We start from the raw sequence: 16,782 nt of genomic DNA, 5'->3' as shown, positions 1-16,782 counted from the left end.
CAACTTTGTGATTTTTTTAAATACAAAAATTATGGTTAAAAGCCTCAACAGTAATTGTAGTAACCGTTTATAACTTAGACCAACAAACGAGTGTCGTTTTTTGTTGTTTTTTTCCCATTGCTTTTCAGAGAGAGTGGAGGAGGGGAGAGAGAGGCACATATCAATTGGTTGCCTCCCGCTGGAGCACCGACCAGGACCGGGGATCGAGCCTGCAACCAGGGTACATGCCCTTTGCTGGAACTGAACCCGGCACCCTTCAGTCTGCAGGCCGATGCTCTAACCACTGAGCAAAACCTGCTAGGGCCAAATGAGTGTTTTGAGGAGTATTTTTCACAAACATTCTTTAGAATTGCTGGCACAAGGTGGCAATTAAAGCAGAGGGCTTTAATAACCTTTGTGTGGTTATGGCTTTGAAATTCTCTGCAGATAGTTCCTCTGCTTACTGCCTGCCCCTGGGGGGAAGCAGCGCCCACCACCCTGCCCCTCAGTTCACCCTGATTACAGTGGCAGACCCTGCTCACAACTTCACCAGACTCCGCACCAGAATCCCCAACGCAAGGGTGGGACGTGGGACACTGGTACAAGTGACCAAAAAGACCACTGGGGACAGTGTTAGGCTGCTGCACTGTCCACACAGGGCAAGGTGCCTATCCATCCAACCCACAACTCATTTCATCAGGGGAAAAATACTTTGAAACATACCTTGTGCTAATTAACAAACTCTTTTAGAGCCAAATGTGGCCAAGAAACCCTTGAATTAGCCCCTCTTTAGGGCAGGACTTCTGATCAGGGCGTTTCAAAGGCTGTGTAACTACCTTAGAAGTAGGTTATCATGAACCAGCCCATATACCTGCTCACTCAGTTTTAAAGTAAATGACGATGTCTGCCCAGCGTGCACACAGGGTGGAGAGCGTGGCAGCACTGTCCCTGGGAACCGTAAGTGATGTGTGCCTGCGACTGGACACCTGTGCCGCACGTGTGTATAATCAGCATTATTTACCTAAGCATAGTAGGTCGTCAAGATGCTGTTCTCCTTCGTGAGAGCAGTTTGCCGTTGAGAAAGAGATCTTGCAAATGAAAGCAGTCCGCTGTTGCCCACAGCCCAGGGCAGGCACAGATCCGAAGGAGGTGGATCAGCAGGATGCTGTCATTGGTTTGTCCCCTGCAGGCGGCCTGGGAAGCACACCAGGACAGGGACAGGGTGACATGCTTATGCAAGGGGGTATTGCATGGTTACTGTGCAGCCTTGGGCCCCTGAAAAGAAATCCACACTTCCTCTGTGATTGTCCAGTTCGGCATTTCAGTCTGGAGAGAACAGCCTTTAGCCTGGTGCATCCCCTGTCCTGTCTCAGCTCCCAGAGGTGCACAGGTCTTGAGCCCTGATTGGAAGAGGGGTCACTGAGGGCTTTGTGAAACCTTTAGGTCCTGGGCTGCTGCCTCGGGCTCTGCCCCACCCAGGGTGTGCCTGGGAGAGTGCCTGCTGAACCAATGCCCAATGTTTTTGATGCCCGTGGTCCGGGAGCCCTCAGAGGAGCCCTGCTCTAGCAGCAGGACCATGCGGCTGGCAGTCAGGAAGCTCAAGTTTGCCTTCACACCTCTCTGCGCACCAGGTGACCTCGGACTTCCCCACATGTTCAGTGCAGTAGAAGGGCAAGCCCTTTACAAACTGTGAGGCTCTTCCAAAGCGAGACAGTCTTTCCCGGTTCTGACGTTAACCTGGATGCCCTACACATGGGTGTGAAGCCTTTTGGTGCTTCCTCCCCAGTTTTTACAAAGATGCTGTTCTGTCCCCAGCCTTCAACACAGCCAAATGTGAGAAACTACAGAAGGAGAAGGAAGAGCTGGAGAGGCGGTTTGAGGATGAGGTGAGGAAGCTGGGCTGGCAGCAGCGGGCCGAGCTCCAGGACCTGCAGGGGCGACTCCAGCTGCAGTTCGAGGCAGAGATGACCCAGCTTCAGGAGGAGCACAGCGCCCAGCTGCTGCGGATCCGGTGTCAGCACCAGGAGCAGGTCAGTGTGCACGCTGCGCTGTCTCTGCTGCCGGGACTTGCAGTGGAAGGTGGCAGGGAGCAATGCAACTTGAGCCAGAAGTCCTGTCCATAGGTGAGCTTCTTGTAAAGTTCCCTCTCCCACCTCATTTCTTTCTTCTGTTGCCTACTTTCCTCCCCTCCAGCCCCTCTGGTCTCCCTCTTCTTGTCATCCCAGGCATGCTCCCCCGACCTGCCTAGAAAGCTCTCCCTCCAGACACTCCATGGCTCCCTCTGTCCTTCCCCTCCAGACTTTTCTCAAAAGTCACTTTCTCAATGAGGTTTTTTTTGGTCTCAAATTATGACTCCTCCACCTACCACATACACACTCTTCCGGTCCCACTTTCTGCTGTAGTGTTTCCTAAACACTTAGCACTATCTAACATATTATAAATTTTACTTTTGTATCCTAGTTATCGTCTGCATATTCCATGAGAGAAGGGTGATAAGGCAAACGTGTGTTTAGCACTTGTGTGCCAGGCTCTGCTCTTAACCCTTTACATGTACGTTTTATCCTCACAATCACCCTACAGGTATATATCATTATTGTCCCCAGTTTACAGGTGACAAAACTGAGACCCGGAGGTTAAATAACTTGCCAGAATTCACAGAGCTAGTCACGGGAAAGCCAGGGCTGAACGCATTCTGGCTGCCGAGGCCCTGCCCTCAAGCATGAAGTGAGGATTGTCTGCCAGGCTTACTGCTAGAATTTTGGTACCTGAATGTGCCTGCACGGAGTAGGCTGTCAGTTTGAACTTGCCGAATGGAAGCACAAATGCCGCTGGCTAGCCCAGTAGTCTTACAGAGAGGGCACTCCATCTGGAATGAGTAGAGAATAATTCCCAGGGAGCCTGTCAGGTGACAGTGGGTAGCTTTGTCCATCACTATTGTGGGTGCTGGCAGGAGACTGCTTCCATGAGAACTAGCTCTGCTTCCTTCTTTTCTCTTATTTTTACATTCCCAAGGCTATGTTGCCTTAATACTGGCCTTCTAAGTGGTGTATTGTTTCTTGTGGTCTGCTTATGATATTCCTAATGGCATTCTCAAAGAGTACTCTAAATCTCAGGCTAGTGCTGGGTGGCCCTTCACGATCATGAACATTTTGGCTGCTCTCCTCGGACTGCTTCCAAATAGTCACCCAGAGGCTTGTGAATCCTAGGGGGCACAAGGAGAGATTCAGAGTAATACTGTTGTAATAAAAATCCCCTATTTGACGCATTTTATTGTATTTAGCATCTCCTTTTCTGTAGAAACCAGATACACCTGCATGCTTGAGGTTGTTTAGACTTAGAGACCGGGAAACAGAATAGGTTACAGCTCAAGTTACTGCTGGTGCTAATATGAGAACCAGAACCTCCAGCATCTTGCCTCCTAAGCTCTCAGAGCATAACTTCAGTAAGCAGACGTTGGTCCCTGCGGCTCTCTGCAGTGTTAGCATGGTCCCTTGCTACATCCCAAACCTGGTGCAAATAGCCTGAGCTCTGCCTCTGTATCCCTGGGCCATTCACTCCCAATTTTGCACAGAGAACATGTTTATACCTGTATTCACTAAAAGACTTTCTGGTCCAAAGATCTGGGTTGATTGAGAAAGTGCCAAGCGGTGGGGATCGAGGGCAGGGGGTGGCTGCCAGGCAGAAGATGCTGCTTTAAGGGACCCTCGGAGCGAAGGTTCCCATGCAGTTGCCGTGTATGGAAACTACAGAGTTGAGGCACTGCTGGGCAGAGCCGGTCCAGCAGTGGGGCTCTGCTGGGGCAGAGCGCCTCCCACAGCGTCGTGTGTGCAAGAAGCATGCCTAGGAGATGATCTCTTGCCTCACCTTTAAGCTGGGACATAGCAGCATTTTAGAGATTTCATGCTGGGCTCTGTTGAAGGAAAGAAGGCCCTGACATTGAGAATGAGTTGAAGGAGCTGCCTATGAATATTTTAAAAGGGCTGTGTCTTATGAGGACTCTGAGTTCTGTTCTTCTAGATCCTTCACAAAAGCTAAAGCAATTCATCTATTTATCCACTCACCTATGCCAAGAATACTGAGGTAATGCTCCCTGTACACAAGGCACCATGTCAGGGTCCTGCCAGAGATACCAAGATTTATAAACTGTGGGCTTGCTTGGTCCATGCCTCAGGCGATAACCAGGGGAAGTTCTCAGGAAGTGCCCAAGAAACTGATACTGAGTGAGAAGCACAGGTGATGTGTTTAGGAACTGAGAGTTTACTTCTAGCTGTGAGGATAGGGAACACTTTGTGGTAGAAATAACATCTGAGTGCCGTCGGTCTGAGTAAACCTTGCCTGTAGACACCCACTGATTGGGATGGATGATTGAAATCTGTGAATCATTCAGGCCCAGATTTGGCCCCTGCTGCTGAGCCTTGGCTGACAGCCTGTGCAGCCTCTCGGCAGAGAGCATGCGGGCGGTGGGGGAGGAAGGGCAGTGCACGCCAGCCTGGATTCTGGTATTGTGTCACCACTAAATCAAAGACCCGCCTCCCAACAAACCAGAAGAGAGTCCGTTCAGCTTCAGACATAATTTCGTATTGCCTGTCAGGGTGTCTTCACTACCAGGGATGCTTGAGACTCTTCTGGAACATGGCAATTTGTGTCAGAGCAAAATCAGAATCACACCAGGGACTGATCAAAGGTTTTTCTTCAGACTGAACTGGGTATCAAGAATCCAAATACTGTGTGGGTACCTGGGTCTACAGACAAGGTGCTCTAGGCTTGATTGACAGCAATGAAGCAGAAAGAAAATATACTTCCATTTTTTAAATGAGTGATTTATTTTTTCAAGAGACTGAAATTCTTTGGACAAAGATTCTATAAAAATACTCATATAAACAAGAATTGGACAATTATATACTGTGGTAGTCAGCCTTTCTGCCAAAAGGAGTCATAGCTCTGAGCCTTAAGTAAAACATTGTTTCATCAAGAATGGCCAGTAAATAAAAGTGAACCACTGCATATCATGTTTTTTTAAAATTGTGATGCAGCTTTCCTAACACTATAGAGTTCATTGTTGCTTTTGCCAGTGATATTTGTTTTCATGGATGAAGTTCTCATTTACCTTAGGAGAGAGAAGTCAGGCAAATTTTCCCATGCAGTTATAGTATCCAGAATAAAAATCTACCCCATTTTAAAATAAAAATAATCTCATGCATCCACTCCACAAGTGGGCTTCCTTTCTTGTGGAGAGCCCTTTCCCCTTTCAGATCAGAGGTCTGCCTGTGAATTATCCCCTGAGAAACGAAGGACCCTAAGCAGTGGCTGAATGTTACCATCTACAAGCAGTAATAACTGGTCCACCAGGGGCTTCAGCATCTGGACACAATTCCTGCTTAAGTGTTTTTCAAGTGCCAGGTTTTGACACATTAGTGGGCCGATGAGCATTTTGAAATAAACAAAGTTAAATGGAATCAAAATGTTAAAAACAGATTATTCAAAGTAGGAGGGGAAAGTATTGTTTTGTGACACTTTGTTTTGTGTGTATGTGCTGTGTTACGGTGTACAATAATAGTACTTTTTGCAAAGGTCCCTGACAAAGAGTTTGGAAAAACACTGTTCTGGTTTGCTAGTGTAGGGAGAGGTCATTTTATGCAGTTACTCCTGTAAGTCATACATTTGAAGTTAAAACAGCAGCACAAGAACAGAATAACAAAACAGTACACATGGTGATGGCGGGAAGTAGGGGGTAGAGACCAGGAAGAGTGAAAATAAAAAATCCTAGGCTGGTCGTGCTGTTAGTGATTAAACCCCTGGAAATAACCTGCAGCCAGATGAACAGCAGCCCCTTCCAGGAGCAGCCTCGCTTTTCTGGATGGGAGGCCCAGATTGCAAGCTGATGGCTGGGAAGCAGGTGCCAGCTGACTTGGCCTTGGTGAGAGGCTCCTAAGGCACTGGTTATGTCTTGCTGGGAAGGCAGCAGGAGTGTGTTTGAAAGCACTTCACCTTTGCAGTCAGACAGACCTGGGCTGACTGCTGGCTCTGCCCCTTACTAGACCTTGGGCAAAATGTTTCAAACCTCTATAAACCTCAGTTTCCTGTAAGATGGGCATAAATACTGACTAGAATGTTCCTGGGAGGGTAAGTGGAGTGGCAGATAGCAGGTAGCTTAGTAAATGTTCGTTCCCTCCATTTACCTTGTGCCCTGTGGCTCTCACCTGCCACTGGAAAACAGAGCAGACCATCTAGAAAGAAGGCCCCTCTTCTTTTCCTTAATCATCACCCCATAGAGTGATTGGTGTGAGGGGAAGGAATGGGAGTGGGAAGTGGATGGTTGTAAGCCAGGCCCAATATGGTAAGAGGGGGCTCAAGCAGCCATCCCCTGCTTGGAGCTACTGTCCTCCTGCAGATAGCCCGACTCCAGGGGCTGCCACATCATCACCGAATACTGGCTCTCTTGCCTCGGCACAAGGATGAAGGCAGTTGTCATCTCAGCAGAATGACGTTTCCTTGACATTTTGGACTACTGACCTTTCTATTCATTGAATTCCATCTCTTCTCCAAGCAGTGAGGATGTCACTGCCACCCATCCCAGCTCTGAGTAACCGTAACTGTGACTCTCCCACAGGTAGAAGATATCACTGCCAGCCATGAGGCTGCTCTCCTAGAGATGGAAAATAACCATACAGTGGCCATTGCGATCCTACAGGACGACCACGATCACAAAGTCCAAGGTAGCTACCACCCTGGATGTGTGTGGCCCCCAGGGATGGGCCATGGGAGCCGAACCTCCCTGCTGCAGACGCAAGAGCACCTCTTGCTCTCTGTTCCATTTCCTTTCTTCCTTCCTTTCAATCCTGGTGTGTCCTTTGTGTTGTTTGCTATGGCAAGAAGAGATGGAAAACCAGGATCCAGGTAGCACTTCTTTCCTCTGATGCAGTTACTCTCGGCCTCGACTCGATGTTGGAAACCCTGGGCACTGTAATGGGAGGCTGGCAACAGCCCAGGTCCCACTCCAGGGAGGGAATTATCTTTGGGTACTTAGGATTCTACATAGGTTATAACAACACTTACTAAACACTACTTAGATTCAGACTTTGTGAAAGAAACTTTTTATACATTTAACATGCATTTATACTAAATATACAACTTATTTTTCAGTTTCCCTTCCCTCACTTTTCCCCCAGCCAGAAAGTTAACAATAGATTAATAAATTTAAAATTAATAAGTTAATTTTAAGAATTAACATCATGTTTTATTTATTTACTTATTTTTTTAATTCTCACCAGAGGATATGTTTTACTGATTTGAGAGAGAGAGAGAGAGAAATATCGATATGGGAGAAACATCCATTGGTTGCCTCCTATACTTGCTTCCACCAAGGATTAAACCTGCAATTTAAGTGTGTACGCTGACTAGGAATCAAACCCACAACCTTTCTGTGTATGGGACGATGCTCCAACCAACTGAGTCACACCGGCCAAGGCATGTTTTACTATTTTTAAATGTTCTTTGTGAACATCAAGCCCACTGTGCAGTAGTCAGTACTCATGTTAGGCTTCCCTGAAAAACCAGCCCCACCACCTCTGGGAGCTGTTAGGGCAGGAAGAAGCCCAAGCAGGGAGGGTTGTCCCAACAGCACATCTCACGTGGACAGCACCAGTTCCTGTTTAGACATTTTCACATCTTTGCTGTAGACATCTTTGACGCAAGACATTTTTGGCACATTTGCACCACATAACTAATTGGCTATAAGGCGATTTTGCTATAAACCGATAACATCACAGCAAATAGAGGGACATTAAAAAGGACATAATGAAACATAAAAAAAGGAAAAACAAAATTAAGATGTTATTTAAAATGTGTATAAATTCATAACAATGCTGCTCAAATAACTGATTTTATTTTAAAGATTGTACCTAAGCCCTTGTCTTCTATGTGGGTTCACCTCTGATCCCTCTAGAGGGCCCTCGGTTTCCCTTTCTCCTCCCAATGTACTGTTTCAAAATAAGAAACCAACTCTGGGGCAAATCATCTCATCTGGAAGAAATGCTAACTGTTTTAAGACTAGCACCATGTGTCCACTTGTCCCTATATAGACCATTATGAGAGCTTGCTAACATTTATATAGAATATAAATATGGGAGTAACAGTGGGAATCACCAATGGAGAAATGAAACTGAACAGCAACCCCTCAAAACCCCAAATTGTCAACCAGCTATTTTATCTTGTTTACAGAAAAAATAGCCTTATAGCCAATTAGATATATAAGAAAAATGTTGGCAACAAAGACACGGGCACCAGGTCGTTTTAAAGTTCCCCAGGTGATTCTAATATGCAGGGCAATTTTAGAACTATTGTCTTAGAGCGCAGCATTGAGTATGGGACAGAATTCATAACCTTAAAATAATTAAGTACATTATGGGTACATAGGTATCAGCCATGATTTATACCTATGATGTCCCAAATAGATGCTGACTGCCTTTTTCTAGGGGTATTGGGATCATCTGAAAATGTCCTAAAACCCGTTTTTTATAGAAAAATGGTCTCTGAAAGGGAATATGAATGGAAATGGTGCAGTGAGCCACAGTGTTGCCTTTTGTTTCTGGATTTTCATATAAATAGTCCTGGTAGATTTTTCTCACTAGCAAAGCCTTGCTTAGACACTACATCCAAGGCCTTTGAATTATATATAATGCATATAATAGCCAAAAAAAAAATCATTATGGCCAAGACGATGTTCTCAATGGCTATTAAAACTAATCATTTAGACAGAGGCTGGTAGACAGAAGGCCACACGGTTTTATCTTAATGAAATCAAGACAAACTATTATTTTTCAAATGTAAATTTCAGCTATAACAACTGGATTTCCTAGAGACCTTCTTCTTCTCCATTATTAGTTCAAAGATTTGGATCAATGGAAACTACAAAGTTTTTCCTAATTGCAGCTCTGGCCAGCTGGAATGATAATTGTTGGTCTCTAGTACTCTCCTGTCTGAAGCATGTGTGACCCAAGCTGATTAATGAGACCTTTCCTCTCTCCAGCGATAGCATGCAAACAAATTGCTTGTGTAGCCAGAGTGAGATGGGCTTCACCCAGTTAATAAGACTGTTCCCATCTGGAGGAAAAGAAAATCCATTTGCTTAATAAGTCTTACATGACATCTCTTTCTGCTTCACTTGCAAATTATTACTCAAATGACACTTTGCTTAGAATAGAATGGTTCTAAACTCTCCAAGAGGAACCAATCCAATTAGTCCTCCCTGCTGTCTGAGTGTCTTCACATCGACTTTTTGCTCAAGCAAATCCTAGAGAGCTGTGGTTTTCAGAGTGGGCTCAGAGGCCTTGCAGGCGCAGCACCCATTGCTCTCCAGCAGCCCAGCCGGCAGGCAGCTGCTCAAGGCTCAGCTCTCTCTGAACGCTCCCTCCTTCAGCCCAGATGGCTGCTTTGTGGTGGGAAGAAAGAGTGATCCTGGGAAGGAGATGGAGATGGAGACTTAACATTGATCACCCAGTTGTTTTACCATTAGGAAAACTTGGAGAGTCAATGAGGACTGTGGATGGGGACTCTGAGTGTGTGTGTGCTCTATTTACTTCTCCCTCGTTTTTCATCTTTCCCTCCTTTTTTTTAAAGGACTCTTCATTTTTTTAAATATGTCAGAGAGAGGAAGGAGAGGGGGAGAGAGAGAGAGAAACATCAATGATGAGAGTCACTGATCGGCTGCCTCCTGCACTCCCCCTACTGGGGATTCAGCCCAAAACCAGGGCACTTGCCCTGACCGGGAATCGAACCTTAACTTTCTGGTTCATGGATCGACGCTTAACCACTAAGTCACCCCGGCTGGGCCCTCTTTTTCTCTCCCTTTCTCCTACTCCCTTCCTCTTTCTTTCTCTTCTGAATAACACCACACACAATTCCAAAGTAATGGAGAACTCTAGGCCGAAGTCAGCTATGTGCTGATGTCTCTTATCAGCCAAGTGGCAAAGAGTCTTGTTTGACCCTTTTCAGAGGAAAGACCGACTTAACAATTTCATGTCTTCTCCCCAGAACTGATGTCTACCCACGAGCTTGAAAAGAAAGAATTGGAAGACAATTTTGAAAAGCTGCGGCTGTCATTGCAGGTTAATATCTCCTTAACTCTGATGTCAAGCTAAGGGCAGCATCATTGGTCCTGTCCATAAACATTTATCCAGCACCTACTAAGTTCCAGATCCTGTGCTAAGCATTGGAATATAGAGGGAGATAAGACTTTCTCCCACTCTAAGGAGTTTACTATCTACTCAGAGAGTTGTGACACAAACATTGACAGACAACCACAAAAGGTAACACATGCTGCACCAAGTGAATAATACTTGTAGTGGGTGCCACAGGAGTCCCGAGAGGTTGCCCCATACTCGCTGTGTGGTCAGAGGAGTCACTGAGCTGTGTGTGAAGAAACGGGGAAGGACCTGGGAGAAGAACATTCTAGGCTAGGGAATGGTGTATGGAGAGCTGTGAAGGGCAGAAGCCCATGGGACATGTCTGCAATTATAAAAAAAGACTTTAGTCATCTGGAGGTGGATGGGATGAAAAGAACCTCCTATGCCTCCCACTGCCAACCTACAGAAAATGTGGGTCATGCCAGGGAGCAGCCTGACATGCTTCTGAAGGGTCCCCCAGATCACCTGCACCTCCCTCCTCCTTCCAGAGACCTGGGCAAGCTGTTTTGTGAAAAAATGATGACCAGCCCAGGGAGGAGCTGCCTAGGAAGCTAGGGTGAGGTTTGTGGCCCTGCTTCCTTTCCCAGCTGTGAGCATCTCAATCACAGCAAAATTGTTTTTTAAATATTGGGGACACTCACATCTGGGAGTTGTGATGACAATAACAGTGAACGTCCACTGATTCCCATAACTAATACGAAGCCAGGAATTTTGCCTCTTCGATGGCTCACTTTCCCCTGGCAGCCTTCATTGCACAGAGGCGGCCCTGCCTAGACAAGAATCGGGATTGTGAGATACCAATGTCACAACTACTGAGTGTACTATTCAAAAATTTTTAAATGGGAAACAGCCTGCAGTGAACCCACCACCCACCCATCAATGGGCCTACAATACTCAGTCCTCATGTGGCTTATCCTCTGCAAATTTACCCCAAACTGCCTTCCTCGTGCACCCACCTCTCATACCATCAGGTGTGCCATCCTCGAGGTACGCACACCAGGAAAGGGAAAGCCAGACCGTGGTAACAGAAACCCCATCCAGCCCCAAACCACAAAGAAGTAGAGTTTTGTTTCATCCGTGAGTGAGTCTTCATTCTGCCCCTGTCATCTCGAGGTCACACATTGCACAAATTTTAGCTGTGATGCCCCATAAGCAGAATCCATTTGGGCTGGAGGTTATTTGGTGCAAGGAGGGTGGAGTTGCTAGAGCCAACTTCCTCGAGTGACTGGCAGCTGGAGAAGCAGGTTTGATGGTAAGAGATTTGAGCTCTTGGGTTTAAATCCCATGGCACCCCCTCTTACTAGCTTTGAAACCTTGGACAATACATAAGCTCTGTAGAACCTTAGTTTACTCATCTGTGAAATGGTTCTATAATAGCACCTTCCTCCAGGAGTGGGCAGACTGAAGAAGTACCATATGTAAAGTGTGCAGCACTAGGTTGGCTCGTGGCAAATGCTAATACGTCGCAGCTATTGCTATTCTAATAGTTACATGTATTATTATTTGTTATATTTATTTTTATCATCATCACTGATATTATCATGCCAGTGGTTAGCTCTTAAGTAGCCGGTGCTGGGCCAGGTCGCCAGCTGGGTCTCTGTGCCTTGTACTTGACATACAGGAGCCAACCAAGTTGGAAAACAGCCTGTGCTGTCCGACTGCTGCGCACGCGTGTGTGCCTGTCAGTCGGTCTTGAGTCACTGAGAACAGAGCAGAAAACCCAGTTTGATATTTGAGATCCATCCTAGGTGGTATTTGCCTGATGAGTTTATGCTGTTCTGTTTTTTAATGGAGGAGGAGAGGCTTGAAAGAAATGCTTCCGCTGACAGCACTGACGAAGTTGGTGCAAGAGCCTGTGGTGACATTGGCGCCGTGATAGCCTCATTCTAGAAGGCCACTGCCCCGGGGCGTGGGCTGTGCCCCACCAGGGCTCCCACGGCTCTGGCCTACTTTTGCCAGCCCCTGTGGGTACAAATGCCCACTGATAACTCCATTGCCCTAATATACCAGCCTTTGCATTTAATGGCATTATGGAGGTTTTGTTTCTTAAACTGAAATAGAAGTAACTGGAAACAAAGAAACAAACCAAAAAAGAGAACGAGAAACCTGCCAAGGATGGTTTGCCAAACAGGGTCGTCTGAAGCCAGGCCAAGTGCTTCATACATTACAGGACTGCCCTGTAGAATTACATAATTTACAAAACCTAGCTCCTGACATTGGTTGGGATGAGGTCATTTCTCTTGCGAGAAGAGTTCATTGGAAGACCGTAGAGTCTAATGTTATGGAAATGGTGCCACTGGGCGGAGAACTTTGGCGATCGGTCATTGTTGGGGTTGCCAGGGAGGGGTGAGCCAGGGAAGGGCTGTGGTGCCCACTCAGACTCACCTTCCTGTGCCTGCACACAGAGGGCTGCCTTGTGGCGGGTGGTGCTGAAGGCCAGGAGCATGGTCTAAACAGAAGGTCTGAGGGGAAAGATGGTCTAAAAAGGGAGGACAGCCTCAGCTCACATCAGGGACATGCACCCCACCCCTGAGGCCCAGCGAGGCCCAGTGGAGCTAAAAGTGGTCCTGGAATGAGAGGGAGCTGGCCGATGGAGCCATTGGGAGAGCTGGGATGTGAGGCGGGGAAGCAGCAGCAAGAGCCCAGGCTGGGACACAGCAAGGCCGATGCGGGAGGCCCGCGCCTCAGCTTCACGCCTGTGGCAGTGCACCTAGGGGCCGTCTCATGGCGGCTCCCCAGGCTGCAGTGTCCGCAGCGGACAGAGCTGGACTTCTTGTGTCATTAATTTCAGGACCAGGTGGACACGCTGACCTTCCAGAGCCAGTCTCTACGGGACCGAGCCAGACGCTTCGAGGAGGCTCTGAGGAAGAACACTGAGGAGCAGCTGGAGGTGGTCAAGCTTTGCAGGCCTCCAGCATCACGGGGCTCCCTAGGGGTCAATGTGGAGCCTCCCCCCAGGGAGCCATGTGGCTTCCTCAGCAGCCTGCCCCGTGACAGGGCCTCTGTGCTAATCTACTACTGAAGTGACAGCTGGGCAGGCCGCCCTGGAATCTTAAACACATTCTTGTCCACACCTCTCTTCAGACATAGGACAGCTGGGGGTTTCTCCATCTAAATGTTATTCCTGCCACACTGCACGCTGCTCCCCAGCCATTGCCCCTGAGCTCCTGTGACGAGCTTGGCCTAGGACCCTTGCCCTGACCAGGACCACCTCTCCACTCGTTTTCTCCAGCTCCTTTTAGGCTGGACAGGGCGGCTCCACTGAAGCCCAAGTTAGTAGGTTGAGGAGTTTTTCCTGAAAAGCTGGCAGAATTCCTCCCCTCTGACGTAGGGTTGCCTTATCAGGCACATCACACCCAGTTAAATCTGCATTACAGAAAAGTGAAGATTTTAGTATAAGCATGTCCCTTTCGATACTTACACTAAAAAATAATGTCTGAATTTCAAACTTAACGCACTTTACTGTATTCTTTTTGTTATATCTGGCAACCTCACTCTAACATTTCTTTTTCTAAAATGCCTTTTCTGCTTTTTAAACCACTTTGCTCATTTCCTATGCTGGGCGGGGCTCTCCATGGGCTCAGGTGGGAATCTCCACCGGTCTGCTGAATCAAGTGGTCTGGGTGACTGTCAAAAGCCAATGTTGAATTTATTTCTTTCACCCCACGAATTCCCTTTGGGTGTGGGCTGGTAGTATCTAGCCATTCCAGCATCCAGACTCTTCAGTGGCGATGGCTTTCTCTCTTCTTTTCCCAAGGGAGCTGGGCTTTTAGTAGCATTCCCAGTGGGACACTAGTGGGCACCTTCACCAGGGAAGGCTGTGTGAACTGATGTTCTCTCTCTCTCTCTCTCTCTCTCTCTCTCGTACCTACTGGGAAGCTTGTTTAAAAAGACTAGCTTTAGCTAAATCCATGACCTTTGTGAACACTGGCCTTTGCCAGGAGCCTGGTAAATAGCTTTCTGCTCTCTACCCCTGTAGGTGGCACTGGCTCCCTACCAGCACTTGGAGGAAGACATGAAGAGTCTGAAGCAGGTATTAGCGATGAAGAATCAGCAAATACACCAGCAGGAAAAGAAGATCATTGAGCTGGAAAAGCTGGTGAGTTGGTCTGTTTCCCGGGGAGAGGCCAACAGCCTTACTGTCCTCATTGGTGTCAACACTGACGCAGTTCAGCTCGTGGGCCCTTTACCCACTGCTTCCACCTGAGTGGAAAATTCCATTGCTGAGTCTCAAGGCCTCTCTTAGGAAGCCAGGAGTTCTGATGAGGAATCTCAGCAGTAGCCTCATTTTGTACAGCTCTGGAGCCTCATGATCGCTGCCCTCAATCCCTACCCCATCCTCTGGAGTGAGGTGCTATTTCCTCACTGCTCCCTGGGGACATGTGATGAACCACATAGAGGAGCACCGCTGACGTGTGCAGACACCACGCAGAGCATTCTCCATGCCTGTGCCTTTGTTTGTGAACTCTGACAGCAATGCTGTGAAGGAGGGGCTGTCAAGAGCCTCCTTTCACAGCCTAGGGATGGGGGCCTGGGACAGGGCACCTCCCCAGAGCCAGCCGATCAGTGGCCAAGCCCAGGCAAGAGCCCCAGCCCAGCACTCACCACACTCTCTGCCTCACCTTTCAACCTGGCTCCCACAGAACCAGCAAAGGGCTCCCCTTTGGGGGAACAGAGCACCCCAGCTTTCACTCCCTACCTGCAGGCACAAGGGCCATGCCAGGGCTAGAGTTGGGGATAGTTGTCTAAAGTTAGTAGGAGAGAAGCCTGTTTCCAAGTAGATACCACCCTGATGCAGAACTTGGCCCAAGGCTCTCAGATTCTTATGCTTTTTTTCCTTTTTAAAAATGTTATATGTAAAACAAACTTTTGATACTATAAAAGAAAAATGTGCTCATTATAGGAAATGATAAGATAAACAAAAATCAGGAAAGCAAAAATATTTCTACCACTTTTAACACTTGCCAGAGCTTTTTCTCTGTACACATGTACATACCCCATACACCCCCTACACACATACACACTTAGCAGATCTTTAACATACCACCTCAGTAGTCAGTCATCTGGTCTAACTTTTAAAGTTCTCCATTTGTCTCTGAAATTTCCTTGAAGCTGGTTTATCCAAACCAGGAGCTGATGGAGAACTCTGTTTTGCATTCAGTTGTCATGTCCCTCTCTTATCTAGCACTGTCCCTTTCTACAGACATCTCTTTCTGCACTGGTGCTTATCAGTTAGGAGGGGACAGACCTGGGTATGAGTGTCTGTTATCAGCATCCTGGCAAACATTAGCCACCTGGCACCATTCAGTGGCCCTCAGCAGCCCAGAGCTTCCCAGCAAGACCACAACTAAGACCAGTGGGTGGCTCATGGACAGAGCCCTGCCCTCCTGGCCCTGCCTGTAGTCCAGCCAACATGGGGATGGCAACCCTTCTCCTCCACGCTGGGCCATCCACATCCAGTTGTTCCGATACCACTAATAAGCCTTGAGGTTGATGTGGCAGTTTTTGGCCATGCTCCAGGCATTCTGCAGGCATGCATGACTTCTCATTCCAGAAACCCTTCCCGGAAGGAAAAAAAGCTGATTTAATCATTTCCCGTGTCCTGGGAGCAGAGGGCTGGGGTGAAAGTGCCTTGATGAAGAGCAGGGACAGAAGCTAATTCTTTGGCTCTGATTCCTAACCTTTATTCTTAGAAACGTGACAGTTTTCTACATGACACTAATAGTGAATTTGTCACATTCTTTTTAAAAAATAATTTATTTTAAAATTCATCTTAGAATGAAACTGTACTTCAGCTAGATCTTCGGCCCTGCAAGATCCCCTGACAGAGAGAATGGCATAAACTGCGGGGCAGTAACAGCCTTGGACGATGTGATTTTCCGATAATGTACAAGCTGGTCGTGTGCTTTGAGTTCCTGGCTGCTTGTAGCCTCAGAAGGAAAAACGCATCCACATTATATTTCCACCTTTCCATTAATTTAGAATGTCATAAGGTGCATGCACCCCCAGCAAGGGAGGGTGATGCAGTACAGGGAAGGACTGTGGGTCATTAGCCAGACTAGGTCCTGGTGCTGATCACGGCTTATCTCCGACAATGGCAAGGGCCTGGGGATGCTCACTATAGAAGATACATCCCACACAGGATTCCAGTGTATACATACACACATGTGCATAATATATCTGGAATAGAACTATATATCTAAGATATATACTACAATGCTTATTTTTACTGTCTATAGTACATTCTGGTATTTTCTCTTCTACTTTATGTTATTTTTTTAAAAAATGCTGGCCACATCCCCGTAATCTGATTCTACAACCCACCAATGCACTATAAACTGTAGTTTGCAAAACATTCTTCTTGATAATTCTCCAAGGCCACTGGTCCCCTTCCTGTCAGATGGCCCTGCTAGGCACCTCTTAACACTGCACCCTTTCCAGGTGGAAAAGAACATTATCCTGGAGGAGAAGATCCAAGTTCTCCAGCAGCAGAACGAAGATCTGAAAGCAAGGATTGACCAGAATACCGTTGTCACGAGGTAGGTGGACCTGGGTGTCTAAACCTACAAATCATGTGTCACCCACAAAGTGGCTTTGCTCCTGAGTTTGAGGGCTCTGT

The 16,782-nt window shown here is 47.2% G+C and overlaps 1 protein-coding gene across 5 annotated transcripts in view; it reads left to right on the top strand.

The window, feature by feature from the left end:
* Window positions 1-16,782, top strand: part of MTUS2 (microtubule associated scaffold protein 2) — a 337,757-nt gene that overhangs the window by 314,812 nt on the left and 6,163 nt on the right. For all 5 annotated transcript variants that reach the window (XM_087814433.1, XM_016209452.2, XM_087814432.1 and 2 more), the window contains 6 exons: window positions 1,795-2,009; window positions 6,590-6,695; window positions 10,012-10,085; window positions 12,955-13,053; window positions 14,143-14,262; window positions 16,605-16,702. In XM_087814433.1, the coding sequence (XP_087670559.1) occupies window positions 1,795-2,009; window positions 6,590-6,695; window positions 10,012-10,085; window positions 12,955-13,053; window positions 14,143-14,262; window positions 16,605-16,702 (712 nt within the window). The remainder of the gene's footprint in view (window positions 1-1,794; window positions 2,010-6,589; window positions 6,696-10,011; window positions 10,086-12,954; window positions 13,054-14,142; window positions 14,263-16,604; window positions 16,703-16,782) is intronic.

This window comes from Miniopterus natalensis, chromosome 2, assembly GCF_054644295.1.
Source record: "Miniopterus natalensis isolate mMinNat1 chromosome 2, mMinNat1.hap1, whole genome shotgun sequence".
Taxonomy (NCBI): Eukaryota; Metazoa; Chordata; class Mammalia; order Chiroptera; family Miniopteridae; genus Miniopterus; species Miniopterus natalensis.
The sequence above is the reverse complement of the archived record's forward strand: the minus strand, read 5'-3'. Positions and strand labels throughout refer to the sequence as shown.